Genomic DNA, 16,254 nt, shown 5'->3' with positions numbered 1-16,254 from the left:
GCAGCCTTCTCCTTCAATAGCTGCAACAACATAAAAGCTGGTTTTAGCCCCATCTTGAGAGGCTAACAGTAGCCCCCCTATTCTGCCACAGCTACAACACTAAATTGTTTTTTGCAGAGTAGAGAAATACTTGGACAAGTATTGATAAATGTTTTATAAATAAATATGGAATTATTCTTATTCCTGTTTCCACTATAGGGTAATACTTGTAATAAAGATTGAAATTCTACTTCTTTTTGATACAAAGTTCAATTTCAGATACAGTCAATCCTTCTTTGGGAGAGAGAAGAAAAAAAAAAAGAAAAAAGACCTTTATTCCTCCTTGCCAGAATTACAAAATAACATTACTGAATAGAAAACAAAGCTAGTTTGTATTCAAATATATACATATCAAATTTATGTTTAAAAAAACCAAACCACAACAAAACCACAAACTCCAAAACCAAACTACTCTGCTGCAAATGGAACTGTTCCAAAGCTAGAAAATGTCAGCCTACATTATTCCTGTGTAACCTTACAATCACCCACTAATCTGACTTCACCGTGCCACAATTATTAATTATGTCTCCACACTGCGTTTTCCAAGAGGCTCCATCCACATCTTGGGTTTCAGTTCAGAGGGAAAGAGAGTACAAGACATCTTACGTTGGACAGAAGTCGTAACTATCAGCTCTTTTCCCCTCCCATGCTGCAGAAGAGGATCAGCTCTTTTTACACCACCTCCAGTATTGACAGAGAGCTAAACCATTCTTGAGATTAGGCAGTGGACAACTACAGACACACAAGGCAAGAGCCCTTCCATGTTCAGTGGACATACCAGGAGTGTGCAGCAAATAGAGTCCTTCTCATTCTGTACCAGAGAATAAAGGGAAAATATATAATCACTTTAATCTTCCCAACAAATCTTATCCTAAATTAGACTACAGTTCAGTTATTTGTGGATATAGAACAAAGCTCTTTATTGATCTGAGGTAGTATTACTCTGCAATAGCATGTTACCAACCTATACCTACAGCTGGTAGCATTGGAGCCCAAAAGCTCAATTTGCCTGTTTCCTGACTTTACTTGCTGAAACAAAACACTTTAATATCAGATTGAAAAAAGAACACTGTCAAAATGCATACAATCTGCAGTAAAGGACAGTGCAGTTGTCTAACATTTTAGCCATCATTCCATTGTTTTTTCTGAATAAAAAAACAAACTCCACCTTGCAGCAGGAATGGAGTAAAATACAGGTTTTCCACAGTAAACTTATTTGAGCAACACCTTACCTATCTGCCAAAAAAGCTGAAAACTGTACTAAGCAGACACAAGTATCTTTAACCTGGATACTGCCCTGTCCACCCAGACAGCGTTTGGCTCTTAATGGATGATGAGGATAGAAACCTGTATAGTGAGTATTAGCATAAGCCAATAACAGGGGTTAATGAAAGCACTAACATGAATATGAAACATGCTATTTGGACAAAAGCTGATTTCAAAGTAAGTGAATGTTGTATTGGAAAGCGCTGAAATATCTGTACTATTTAAATAGTGTATGCCAGGTTTCATGTATGACTTAGTCTCAGAGTAAAGACTACTTTATGCAACAAACCTAAACTAAACCAAAATGAGTAAAATAATTCAAAGATGAAAAAATTTTACATTACTGTGTTTTAATTTTTAGTTCTATAATAATGGTGATTACAATTTGTGGAGTGGAAGAAATAATGACTCCCTTGAATTAATACTGTTTTGATTTATTATCAGTTCAAATTTCAATTCCAAGAGATTGGATTATTTTATACCTTTGACTGGTAGTTAAGAGCAGGTTTTTATCTATTTTCCTTCTACATATTTTTAATTTGTTAAACAAACTCATTGCTGAAAGTAAAAACCAAATCCAGATCTACAGATCTTTCATGCTTATTCCTTTGAAATCACACCACTGCTGAAACACTTCTGTTGTAAGATTCACTGGCAACCAACATTGTAATAGTCAACAGCCCCTTAGCCAGCTCTGAGAAAATTCTTAGATGTTATTTAAGTTCAGTAAGCCCAGAAGTTATCTGGCTGCCATAGGTTTTCTTTCAAGCAAAACCAAATTCCACAGATGTTATTACTGAATAGATGTGCAGGCAATTAACAAGGTAACATAAAAACTAGGGCTTGGACACAAGTTATGACGTCCAAAAAACCCACTAGGGATATATGATGCAACTAAAACAGAAACCACCTCAAGCCATCTGAGGTGCAGTAGGGGGAATAAATAAATGATGTTTCAGATCTCTTCTAGTCCTATTTTAGAGGCATAGAAATGCAGACAAAATACTAAGCCATAGAAATGCTCCTGACATTTGTAAATTACCTCAGGAAGGACAATAAAAACCATTTATAAGTTATCATAATATAAATCATTTTGACTTGAAAACAGGAACATTTTTACAACATTTTATGAACTATGATATTTGAGTCCTTGTGGCTTCTGGAAGAACAAAAGTAATGTCAATCCATGCTTCAAATTATAAAGTGGCAACAGAGACCAATTTAAATATCAAAATTTTAATATTTTTTATTAAAAATGCATTTTTTACTGCATATGCAGCAGAGCCTTATTCCTCCAGATGGGGAAATGGATGTTTTTGACATCAAACACTAACTCAGTAATGTTTGCAGGGTAAGATAAAGTTAGCCCCCTCCAAGAATTCCTGTTTTCTTGTTACATTCTAGCAGCAACTCCACTGTTCTCAAATAGAAAAACTGGCCCCGTATTTTCTTGTTCACAGACTTGTAATACACGTTTCATGCCTTTCAAAGATTTGGCAACTGCTGGGCATGTCCTGTTTTCTCTTTATTCTCCTAATCTATCTTGCTCCAAACAGCTCCCCTTTTAGAAAAATATAATGTGCAATAATCTGGAAAATGAAGTATTACTATAGACTTTGAAGCTTCCACACTTACACTACTTCCACACATAGCATATGCTTTTATACAGTCGAAACAGCAAAGCAGATAATGTTGATGTACAGAACTACAGAACAATGCAAGCTAAGCCAATAAAACCTCAGTGGCACCTGTTACCAAAGATACTGACACCACAGCTTATTGCATTGAGTACATTGTTAAAACTGGGTAGAATACCTCATCTACTGTTTTCAGTGTGGTTAACAGGGCTGTTCCAGATCCAGAGGCTGGACAACAGTAGAAGGAAGTTTTTGCAAGTCTGAAGACAAAAGTGAAGACTAAACTCCCAAAGACAGTACACAAGACACTACAAATCTACGCTGCCAGGCTGTTGAATTCAGTTCTTCACATTCAGGCAATGCTTGACGTCATACACAAAGTGTAGTGGTACTCTAAAGAAATAAAATATACCGTGAAATAGACTTCAAGCAGGTGCACTGCTATGAATCTTTCAGAGCACAAGTACAGGGTATAGAATTTACATTGAGGTTCTTCTAAAGGTGTGTGCTATGCTGGTGTTTTCTACACCAATTGGAATAAAAGAGATTCAACTTACACTTACTTCAACCTCTGCTTCAGGCACATCAGAGGTACTTCAAGCAGCCTCTGGTCCCTCCTATTTTCTCAACCCTACGGATGTTCTGAATTTCATCCAATCCCCAACTGAAACAATTCTCATGCTTTTGTAGTGTGCCTTGCACTATAACCCTCGTTGTACCCCACAATTCACTTCAGCACAGCCATCTATCTTAGTCCAGATCCAAACAAGCCTATCGCTATTGTCACAGTCCAATTCAAGGATTTATAGCCTCATTTATTTAACTCCAGTTGTAAAAATATAACATTTAAAATGTACAGAACTACTGATTCTGTCTTTCCATTATATTTGGTACTACTCTGTCAATAACATTGACACAGAACACTCCCACAGTAATAACCATCACCTTGTTTCAAAGACACAGATTCAATGAAGTGGTTACGTCATCCTTTTCATAACTTGCAAGAAAACCTTGTAACTACAGCAATGCTCATGACATCGCTGTGCTCTCCAGTAAGTTTTGCTCACAATACTTAATGGAAGTTTTCAGCTAAAAAACCCCGGCACAACCAGTCTTAGTCATATACAGTATCTTCAGTACCACAGCTACAGCAAGCCAGGAACATGCAAATCACCAACAGAAATATGAACTATGACTCATTTACATTTAGCTGCCTCAGAGAATCAACAGTGGTGGAAAAAAAATCACCTTGTTAAAATATAAGGAAAGGTACTCACTTTTACATTCCTGATGCTCTCTTCTACCTCCTATACTTTTAAAGAACTTTGTAAAGAGTGGTTATGGCTATGATCAGATTTAAATCAAGTGTTTTTGTGAATTCAGAACAAGTTTTACCAAATCTTTCTCCATTTTACACTGTAAGGGTATCTTTAAACACAAGATTTTGGAAGAACTTTGAGAAATACTACTTAGCCTTAAACATTACAAAACATCACAAAATCATAAAGCATTACCATGAATTCAACCCAATCCTATCCATATCAGCCTAACAGCCACAGGACTACCAGACACTTGACAACCATAGGAAAAAGGATCTTGTAATACTGTAATGTTTTAGGAAAGTTTTCTCCAGTGAGGTCAAAATCTGAAGTGATGAAGTTGTCAGAATAAGAAAGAAAATGCCTCAACATATTAAGAGGTAAAGTACAAGAGAGTATCAAAAGAAATAGGACCCTTCATACCATGTAGAGGACAATGAGATGAGATGCAGATGAGAAAATGTTTTATGCCCTCCACCTGAATGGCAACAAACACACCATCTGAGTGCAACTTCAAGTATCAGATCCAGCAGATCAGTTAGTCAAAAACACGGGAAAAGTAAAAGTGGAGAAGAGAAACTTCCATCATTTCTCATTGAATAGACACACAGGAAGTCTCTGCATGCACTCAGGGTTGCAAAACTGAGCAAATACCAGAGAATGTGTGACATAAAACCTTTTGTTAATCTTTTCAGGATTCCCACCTGCACTGACACATTTCCTCCCTGTCTGAAACTGACAGGGAGTAATACGGTGTTCTCTGATGATGAAAATATGTATAATTAAAACCTAAGTTCAGATGATCAATGGCATCTGGTCAACAGTCACAGATACTCTTAACAAAACTGTATACTGACTATTTTCTGTATTAAATTACCTCTGATAACGTTAAGCTCCTTACAACAATATGGAGTTGGAAAAACCGAGGTACATGGCATTCTATTGCTGAATTTATTATTCAGTCAAGTAAAACCACATATTAAAACTGAAGAACTGTTTTAACTCCCACATTTTTAGTAGTATGGAACACCAGCTTGTTTTATAACAAGCTTCTGAAACATATTTGGGTCCTAAAATGCATTCTAATAAAGGATGATAACTGAATAAATAACCTCCATTATATTCCTATATCTCACAATCAACATTAGATGAGCTTTGGTATTAAGATGCTACAAAACCCAAACCTTTTTTAGAGTTTCACAAAACAAAAGAAACATTGCAAAAAATGGAGATCACATAATAGCTATACAGGTCAATATATGTAAGGTAACTGAGATAATGAAGAGCCAGGGATTGCTGTTTTCACTTAGCATCCATGCACATATGCGAGATACAAAGAGGAAACTGACTGAAGTAACGTCCTCCCTTGATTCCAATTCTATTAATGAGCCTAATTTCCAATCTGTCAATTAGAAGACAGGAATTTTGAACTGAAAGAACTGCTTTTAGTTGTTGCAATTAAGCATATTACAGTAAGCACTACAGTTTCCAGTAACAGTGCAGGATTTAGTCTGGATTCTACTCAAGACCACAAATTCTTCAACGTTACAGACTAAAAATTAGAAATTGAAAATGAGAATTTTCACTGAGATTATTTTCTGAGATATTCAGTGAGAATATTTATAATATCTATAATATGATAGAATACATTTTATTATAAATACAATCATTCTGTGATAGCTGTTCATGACTCATTCCTTTTTTAAATAAAAGTTTAAACTCCCATGCCAGTATTTACACTTCTTCCAACAGCACTTCAAAATTTGTCTCTTATCTTTAAACACTGGTGGTTTGATCTTGCCACACAAGCCCAACACAAAAACAAAACATAATTTTTAACTATTAAAAAGTCCTGCTAACACGCTATTAAGTATATCAAGTATCAAGATGGAGGCAAACAGGCAGCTTTTTTTAACTTTTGTTATTTTTCTGACACATATAAGAAAAGCAGTTACCACAGTAAACATCATCTCTATCAATTACCTTCAAAATCTACTTTCAAATATTGCCAGTCTGTTTCACTAACAGGGGTTGTCTTTCAAAACAATTACCTATTAAAAAATGACACATGCTGTTCCAGGAGCATCGATTAATTCATAGAAAGTGTATTTTTAAGCATGAGTTGTAAAATGAGGGTTACAATGAAGATGGGGACCTACGTTAAATACTTTCACAGAAAAATAAAGCACAGTTGGTCCCAAGTTTTTCCCCCCCGTTAGTTCTGTAACTTAAAGCCCTCTTATTTGTAATTTTGCTTAGTCATTTTGTTCTTGTTTGGTTTGTAAGAAGAATGAAAACAGTGATACATTTGAAGACCAAACAGTCACAAAAGTGAATGTAAAATACATCACTTTCTGAATACTACCTACATAACTTCAACTGTAACTCTTCAAATTTATGTTTAGATGTAGGCATTGAAATCTTTTTGGAGGGAGGGGTTTGTGAACTACATGGTAAGACAGTTCTTTGGGTATTCTGCACAAATATCTAGGATCTAAACATTGTTTACTTAGCTTTAAACTTCCACTCAACTTCTAGATAAAATGCATTGGCATCAGACCTCTGAATTTTCTTACTCTTTAGAAGCCATTTTGTTACATAGATCTCTGGGTTTGGTGCTCTGCTTTTCAGTTGAAATCAGTATTTACACCGTTCTGAAGATAAGCTTGTTACTTCAAAAAACATAAAATGTTTGAAGCAGTCTAACTAAAGCTAAAATCTAGCACTGATAGCTTAGCTCATGACTCAACAGGAGAGCAGATCAACCTTTACGGTGCTTCATAGGATATCAACAATACAACTACCTGACAATTTCAACTGATTTAAAGACATTGTAACTTTACTGTTTTAAATTTGTTTTAGAATTTTCCAGTGAGATAACTGCAACATGGACCATTACCTAAAATACTTAGCTAGATTCTGCCCACATCGGTAATAAAAATGCCATCTGCACAAATTCTGTGTCTCAATTGTTGGACTAAGCAGAAACATGATAAGGCCTGCAGTCAAAGCGGTATGGTTTGGTGACCTAAGACTGCATGGTTCCAGTAGGAATGATTTTAGATTCGTGATCTCATAATTACTCTACATTTCTTTGAAATTTGGATAAGGTAATATTATCAGAAAGTGGAGAAATATTTCCAGAATTGCTGTGACATAAGGCAGCATAAACCAGCTTCAACCTATACTGATGCTAACCAGTCAGATTCATCCTCCTAAATATTTTTTGTAACAATGAATTATGTTCTCTACAGATACATTCTGCAAATGGATCATGGTTTAATCAGCTGATAAGCTTGTTTTAAATGTTTGTTATTGAATGGGAAACTTTCACACTAAGATTAACATCAGAAAAGTCTAATGCCACAAGGCTGTCTTGTTCCACAAAGCAAGATGTAGACTAGTCAGCTAAGAAAAGACTTAAAACCCAGAAATCAGTACCTTTGTAATTTTTACTGCAGGTTAAGAATGTCGACTTACCAGATTTGTGCTTCTTGTGTTTCGCTTTCTTTTTAATTATAAACAACTTGTTCTGGATCTCAGATTTATAAGATTTGAATGGATGAAGATGAATCTCACGCTTTCTTTGCAAGTCATCAAGTTTTCTGTGTAGATTTTCATGTAAAATATCCTTCAACTTTTTTTTCTTTTTCTTCTTTTTTGCCCGCAACTTATTTAATTCATTATTTCGCAGTGAGTTCTCTAGGATTGTTTCTTTAGCAGATTCATGGTAATTTATGCCTTGGTTGTCCCAGTGAGTGCCATTGACATGCATTTGGCAAGCTTTCAGTGTGTTCTCCCTGAATGGACTGATGTCTGCTTTTACTCTGGCCACTTCAGCACAACCTTGTCCATTCTCCACAGCTCTTACTTCTCCTGAACTAGGGTGACCACCCATACCAACAACCTCTCCTGAACTAATCAAATTCCTCAAGTTCTCTTTACAGCAACCAGGTTTTTTAATGTTGCAGACTCTTGAGGTCTTGATTTCATACTTAATCTCCTCTGTAGTGGCTTTAAAGCTACTTGAATGTGTACTTTTTTCCGGACAGGAAACAATGGAGTTCACACTTTTCTCTACTTCTGTCTTGGAAGGATGTAGCGGTTCTCCTCTACCACAAGAAATGACCTCCCCATTGCTTTTGTTTACATATTCATGTTTTACTTTCTCTAATTTCATACGCGACACTTTTTTAACTTTGATGGGAGGAGATGGGAATTCAGGAGCCTGGAAAGGTTTTTGTTTGTAAATCCGAACATCTGCACCACAGAACTGTGGAAAATGAACATATGCGTTCTCCAAGTAGTCATAACCAAGAATTACTTCTCTGCATTCGTGGATAGGCTGACCTAGCACTGCATCCTGAACATCCTTTTGTGTTTCATACACAAAATCACAGAGACCTTTTAGCAGCCACACTTTTTGATAGAATGGTAGCTCATGAAATGGTTTTTCCTCCAAGGGATTAACTTCTCCAAGGACTCTGAAAAACTGAGGACACAATCCAAGTTTTTCTGCAGCACTTTTAGGATTGTCAGTCTGCCCTACAACAGTATACCAGTGTTGCACCTTCTGTCTGAGTGCTGCTTCCCAAGTCCGGTAAGAAAGTGTAGGCCTGCGATGTAATGTAGATCTGCGATGAGGAGGACTTAACAAAGAAGTCATTATTTTAGATAAAAAGGCATTACACTGAGGCATCAGAAGACAACGTTCCAATTCATAGAATACTATTTCTGGTAAATTTAAAATCTGTTGTGCTAAACAAAGAAAATGACCAATAGCTGGAATTTCCCACATTGTCTCCATCCTTGTAGGTGCTGCTTGAGCTAAAAGTGCCTTTTCCCATTCTTCTATTTCTTTCTGACTAGCTTCTTCTGCTTCTTTTCTTTCTTGCTCTCTCAGCCTATTAAAACAAAGTTCATGAACATTCCGTTATCAGGTGAATGAAAAGAAACTATGAAGAAAAAAACCCAGAACTACAGCATGACAAACATACTTATCTTGAAGTAATAAAGAACACAGTACATAAACTTTTAATTCAGTTTGTCTTACTTTGGATTACACAACACATCACTGCACCAAAATGGGAAATTATAGTCTTTTATTTCTATTACTACTAGTTTAAAAAAGGGGGAAAGAAAAAAAACCTGGCATATATCAGTAGTTTAGGTGGTTTAGATTTTTCTTTTTAAAATATATTCCCTTCCCCAATCCATTTTTGGCAGCATTAAGTATTTCCAGCAAACTATCCATTTAAAAATCTCTGAAAACAAATTCCAGGTAAGTCTTACTTTCAAATGGTTGCCCTGTGATTTATGTGACCTACCTTGTAACTCCCTTCCTCAGTACACAAGTATACATGCCTAACTTGCGTACTTCATTCACATACAAAAGCAATTTTCCCTCCCACCCATAGGCATGTTACTAGTTGGTTTGCAATGGTGGTCAAAAAGGAAACAAATATCAAGATGCATGAATAAATGATGGAAAATAACACCAGAAACAAAATGTTATTAATAAATGGTTTGCCCTCACCTGAAAAACTGTATTCAGTTCTGGTCCCCCTATCTAAAAAAAGGATAGAGCAGAAATAGTGGGTATTCAGAGAAAGAGGTTATCAGTAATTAGAGGCCTGCAAAAACTTCTGAAGAATCTGGGACTCTACGCAAAACACTAGCAAGAGGTAACATGACAACAATATACAAAACTAATATGATAGACTGGGAACGTCTATTTACTTTTATTTAAATTTCATGATGAATTTATAAAGGCAACAAGTTTAAGTGGAAGAAATGCTTCCACTCCAGATAATCAAGCACTCACAGCTTAACATCTAATTTAGTAGAACACACGGTACATTAATTTAGTTTCAAAGGGAAAAATAGGACAACTGTATGAATCACAAGAACGTAAAGGGTTACCAGTAACAGGCAGGATCTTTCTTTAATGTTGCAATGGTAAACTAGCGTTTTTGCCTTGAAGCGTGACTAGATTCCAAAAGCTCCAATTCAGACACAGTTGTACGTAAAGGAAAATATTTCTAGAGCTCATCCAAACTTCTAACATCTTTTCCTGTGAAGCTTCTACCACTGACCACTCAAGAAACCATCACCAGACTACATCATTAATGTGACCTGTTACTGGAATTTACATGTCCTTATTTCTAGATTGTTAACCTCCAGTTATTCCTCTGTAGACAAGTAGCAAATAAATGCCATGTATCCATTCAAAGCATCAATGTTTTCCAGATTCAGCCAAAGAGTAATGGTATGTTAAAATGTTTCCTTTGACAACATGAAGCTAATAGTGGCTTCTAGCCTGATGAACATGTATTTGAAGCATTAAGTATTGACTGGATATCTCAATAATTTACAAATGTGACAAACTAGCTTAGCCCCCATTTTAGTATCAATGCAAGAGAAATATGCCATAACCACAAACTTAAGATCTGCAACCTCTGTGTGTGCAAAACGACATATAATACAGTAAGATTCCACTAAATGCTTTATCTTATATAATTAAATTAAAATTCAAGTGACTTGCTACCATAATTTGAACAGCAATTTTTAATATTACATGCATGCATCGTTATTTATGTGCCTATCAAACACGGAAAGACAGATTCATGTAAAACAAAATTAAAATGTAAAAGCAAACAGGTCAGTAAATTCTCAGCTTCACTCTCCCAATGCAGCATTAATGTAACCATTCAACGGATGGGATCTAAAGACAAAAATCCCAATCTGCAGCACTAATTTAAACATTTAATCAATGTGGTTTAATGACAAAAATCCCATTTGCCATTCTAGGTGAATAAACCAGTAAATTCAACAACACTACTTGCATAGTTAAAGTGAGCTTTTTTAAAAAATTTTTTTTTCTATTTCCATGCATAAATATTGCATTAATATAATAAATAAAAATAAGCAACTTACAGGTGGGGTAGAGGAAGAAACTATAGTAAGTAGAAAGTGTTCTCAAAAATAAATTTCAAAGCATTCCTAAATCCCACTCCCTCCTAGCTGTAAAACATGCTTCCAAATAACCTGCTGCCTCCAAAAGGTGTGAATTTTGTTAAAATGGTATGAAAACAAGCTTAAATATGAATAGAGAGACAGTGAGGTAGAACAAACTGTAGAAAAAAATATCAGATTTCAGTATTATTTAACAAAAACACAGGCCATAGACTACCTAAAAATTCTGCCTTTGCAAGCAGTTTCAACTTATCATCAATTAGTAATTTAAGGTAGAATTCTCAAAACAAATACAATAACCTAGATTCACCTCTGTCCTGCATATCATAAAATGACAATCATTATACTATTTTAAATATCCTTTTAAAAAAGAAAAACATACATTTCACTTCCAAAAAGTCTGCCTTTTTTTTTTTAAACTATCATTGTATCACAATATCTGTAGTCATTCCATTCTCAGCAGACATTCAAGAGAAAATGTATATAATAGCACACTTTCACATCTTCATTATTGAGGTCTTCCTACTAGCTGGCCACCTTTTAGAGGGTATTGCTTTTTCCTGAGGTTTGGGTGGGGGTTTTTTATTTCTTGGTGTGTTTTTTTGTTGTGTTTTGGGGTGGTTTTTTTTTTTTGGGGGGGGGGGGGGGGGGGGGGGGGGGGGGGAAGCGGGTTGAAAGGAAGGAGCAGGATGAAGAGAAGAGAGGAGCTGGGGCAGAGGAGCAGGTGTGGAGGGTAGAGGAGAGAGAAAAAATAATGATATTTAGCAGTATCCTTCACACTAAGAAATTCTCTGGACAAACATATTTGGCTTTTATGCTGACAGCAACTGTAAAAACACTTGTTTCATACTTTTACTTACATTTATAGATAATATCTTTGCAGACATGTATTGTGTTTACAACAACACAAAGCTATTCTAAGGTCAGACTAACAAAAGACAAACATACTCCTAGAACACATCTGCAGCAGCTGTTTCGCAGCTTTTGAGTGGATAAACCCATCACACTTGACATTAAAACTTAGCGGGCATGCTCCCCAAGTACAGATACCACCAAAATCAGAATCCAGACATAACCCCCTACTTGTCGCACAATTTTCTCCCTTAAGACAGCAGGCACATCTCACCACCAGATCCTTCTCACTTGCAACAAGAGATTTCACTTGTAAGGGACAGGAGGTAGAAACTACATTGTACTTTTTTCCCTGGGCTGAGTAATTTTTCACAGGTAAAAAGGTAAGGCATTGGAACTCTAATGACAAGGTACAGAGAACTGTTATAATTCTACAATAACTTGCTTCTACAAACCTTTTAAAAATAAACTAAAAAGCTACACACAAAATAGCAATATTACACATTAAACTAAATCAAATAAATATTTAATAGCCAGAAGAAATTAAATTTGCAGATGTCCATGTGACCTTAATTGTGTATCTGTAACGTCTTACATCACATTATGACATATTCCACATTTTTCATAGGACCCAGTTAATTCCATGCAAACATCCTCATGAAAGACAAAATTGACTGTACAAGCATACCTCATTCTACAATTTGCCAATTTAAATTACTAACTTGCAGCTGTAATTGAATTCTTTAAATGTTTTAATGAATATGTCTGAAATGCATCCCAGGATCACATTTTCAGAGATGTTAAAGACATCGAGCTGCCTAGCATAATTGTCAACAAATCAAAGCCATACAAACACTTAATTCACATTGAAGTCCACCAGTTAATTACCTGTCACTCACCGGTGGTTTTAAAAATTTCAGCAGGAATCTAACTCTGTGTTTCCATGGCTAAATGCCTCTAAATAGGCAAGCATTTCCAATTATACAATAATTCCACAATTACTTACTGTTAACTAACATGTAAGTTAGTATGTATATTGATATGTTACTTAATCAGCATGTAACCAAGCAACTGAGTCAAACCTCATGGAAATGTAACTAATAATCCAAAGAAGATATTCAATATTCTGGTAGTTAGAACAATTGAATAAAAAGGAAAGTTAATAACCATACTGACAAGAAAAGTAAATCAGATGTTGTTACACACACACACACATATATATATACACTCGGCAGAGGGGCAAAGTGCTTTCACTACTGTACAGAAACTTAATAGCTGCAAAATAGTGAAATCAGCTTCGCAAAGACACCTCAGTTTTCACATGTTGAGTCTTCCATGATGAATGTATCACCTGAGGGAGGCTATAGAGTAAATAAAGACAAAATGAAACAGATTGTGCAAGAAATGGATAAACTACACTAAAGAAGAAACAGAACTCTCTGCCTATATAACAAAAATAACAAGAGGATTTGGAGTAGTATTTCCATGAAGCTAACTACAGAAAAGAAGATAAAAACCACACTTCAGGATATTCTTGCAAAACATGCAATTGAAAAAACTTGCAAAATCAATTTGAGGATTTTTTCGGAAAAAAATATTCAAAAACTATTTTGAAGATTTCATTTACTGCAGTTCTTTGTACTCATCCTAAGACACCTGTATCTTACAAGAGTATCTAAATATCTAAAGCAACAGATTAGATATTAACTTGGACTTCAACAGACAATTTCTTCAGGTATGAGGCTAAGTTTGTAGAAAGGCATTTGCATTTGCAACCTTACTTATCTGGGGCTGAAAGTATGTAATTCCTAGCGATGTGACTAAACAAGTTAGAAAGTACACGTATGTAAAGTGGTCAGCTGGATGGCCAGAAAGTGAAAAGTGAGCACTGTTTATGTTCCTGATAACTCATCTGCAAGTTGAGTGAACAGAAGGTGCTGCCTATCCAAACACAACTGATTTGCCAGCACACAAGCAATTTACACTACCACACTGCTCACAATGTTATGGGGAAAAACAGCAGCAGAGCTAGACTGGGAAGAAGGCAAAGTTCCATACGGTAGCAATTAAAATCCTAAATAGTTTACCCGCTCATTTGAGTTGACCATCACAGTCACTCATAATCATATTCTGACACAGGATAGCCTATATTATAGCAACAGATTCAGATACTCTTTTACAACTGCAATAGAAGACTGAATGAAATAATCAATAATAACAATCAGTAAAATAATCTGTATCCACTAAGGTAGCACTTCAGTTCTAAGAATACATTAAACAGCAATTCTGCACTAACATTTTGTAGCCTGAAAAAGATGTTGATATTATTCAGTCATATATTTTTACTAGAATTTTCATGGCAGATTTAATATAAGCTTTGAACAGATTTAAATGCAATTTCAGTGCAGCAAAATTCATTTTTATTACAAAAAAAATGAAGAGTGAGTGAAAGCCAAACTCAATAATGAACATGCATTTTGCCTATAGACCAAGACTATAGCTCTAAGCAATACTGCAATGGATTATCAGAAGGTCAGCACTGTGCACTCCAATTAAACTACTCAAGTCTGCAATTTTGCATATAGTTTTGGAAGTATCTATTCTGTGCCAACCTCACCATGTGGTATTTCTAAAAAAAAAAAAAAACAAAAACCACCAAGAAAACCCCAAGCTAAATAACAATTTTCTCTTCCTAACATATAACTATGCATTCAACAAAATCTATATTTTAGCAATAAATCAAATAAGTTTAGGAAGTTGTAAAACATTTTTGAACAAAAAGTGTTCCATCTTAGTGTTGCAAGTATGTACATTTACATGTAAAACTTCAGAAATTTGTATCACACAATCATCACTAGCAACATATTCCTAATTTTACAGGCCTTCCAGTTTCCAAGCCTTTTTAAGGAAACACTACTACTACGTACCTTTGGAACATTTTCACTTTGGTAAGTTGGGCAGTAATTGGTACAAAGAGGTCCAAGTTACTTTGAAAACATAGCCAATCCACGAGGAAATAAGGAAAGTTAAGAAGATACCAGAAGCATGATTATTGGAGGAGATCAATAGAGCCATTTTCAACCAGCTACCTGCTGATACATATTTTAGGGCATAAAGAGGCAAGCTGTGATCTTTTTCTGTATTGTAGAACATTCTGTTGAATCAATCACTGTGGAGTATCCTTTGCACAGAATCTGGGACTTGTGAGCATATCCCTATGTATGGATTTAGCTGTTAATAACTACAGTTCTGCAGGAACATGCTTAAAACAGGTGTATAAAAGCAAAATTTTTATTTCATCAGGTAGTATGTTCTACTGACTATGGATGAATTCAAGTCCAATCAAAACATCCTTTTTCATAAGTGTTACCAAGTTCAGAGATCCAGAACACAGAGTTGAACACAAATCAAGAGAATTTTACCAGAGAAACAATAAACTTTGTGATCTTTGTTGTTTTGCAAAGTATGAGGTGGGTTAGAAAAACAAAGATTCACTCATTTTTAGGGAAAAGGTACTGGCTAAGACTTCAGTCAGCCAGAACTGTATGGTTTCAAATCTGTTGCAAATGAAGATTACCTGCGAAATGAGAGTGAACTGGTTATATACGGGAAAAATCTCCAAAACTGTGAACTTTGAAAAAAAACTGGAAATACTTTGTTTCCTAAACCTAATGCTGTCTTACCATGTGCAAGGTTTTGGTAGTGGCGGGGGGCTACAGGGGTGGCTTCTGTGAGAAGCTGCTAGAAGCTTCCCCTATGTCTGATAAAGCCAATGCCAGATGGCTCCCAAGACACACCCCGCTGCTGGCCAAGGCTGAGCCCATCAGCAACAGTGGTGGTGCCTCTGTGTTAACATTTTTAAGAAATATCTGCACAACAAATTGCAGCAGAAGAGAGGAGTGTGAATATGCCAGAGCAACAACTCTGCAACCACCATGATCAATGCAGACAGAGGGGCAGGGGGTGCTCCAGGCACCAGAGCAGATATATATATATATATGACTCCTGCAGCCCATGGTGAAGGCCATGGTGAGGCAGCCTGTGCCCCTGCAGCCCACGGAGGCCTGCAGTGGAGTAGATATCCACCTGCAGACCATGAAGGACCCCACTCTGGAACAGGTGGATGTACCTGAAGGAAGCTGTGACCCTGTGGGAAGCCCACACTG

General features: G+C 36.0%; 1 protein-coding gene across 2 annotated transcripts in view; it reads right to left on the bottom strand.

The window, feature by feature from the left end:
• The window catches only part of KIAA2026 (KIAA2026 ortholog), a 55,073-nt gene that overhangs the window by 35,215 nt on the left and 3,604 nt on the right, over positions 1-16,254 (bottom strand). For both annotated transcript variants that reach the window (XM_037373239.1, XM_037373240.1), the window contains exon 3: positions 7,742-9,165. In XM_037373239.1, coding sequence (XP_037229136.1) covers positions 7,742-9,165 — 1,424 coding nt within the window. The remainder of the gene's footprint in view (positions 1-7,741; positions 9,166-16,254) is intronic.

Source organism: Falco rusticolus, chromosome Z (assembly GCF_015220075.1).
Source record: "Falco rusticolus isolate bFalRus1 chromosome Z, bFalRus1.pri, whole genome shotgun sequence".
NCBI classification, from domain to species: Eukaryota; Metazoa; Chordata; class Aves; order Falconiformes; family Falconidae; genus Falco; species Falco rusticolus.
This window is presented reverse-complemented; position numbering and strand designations above follow the sequence as displayed.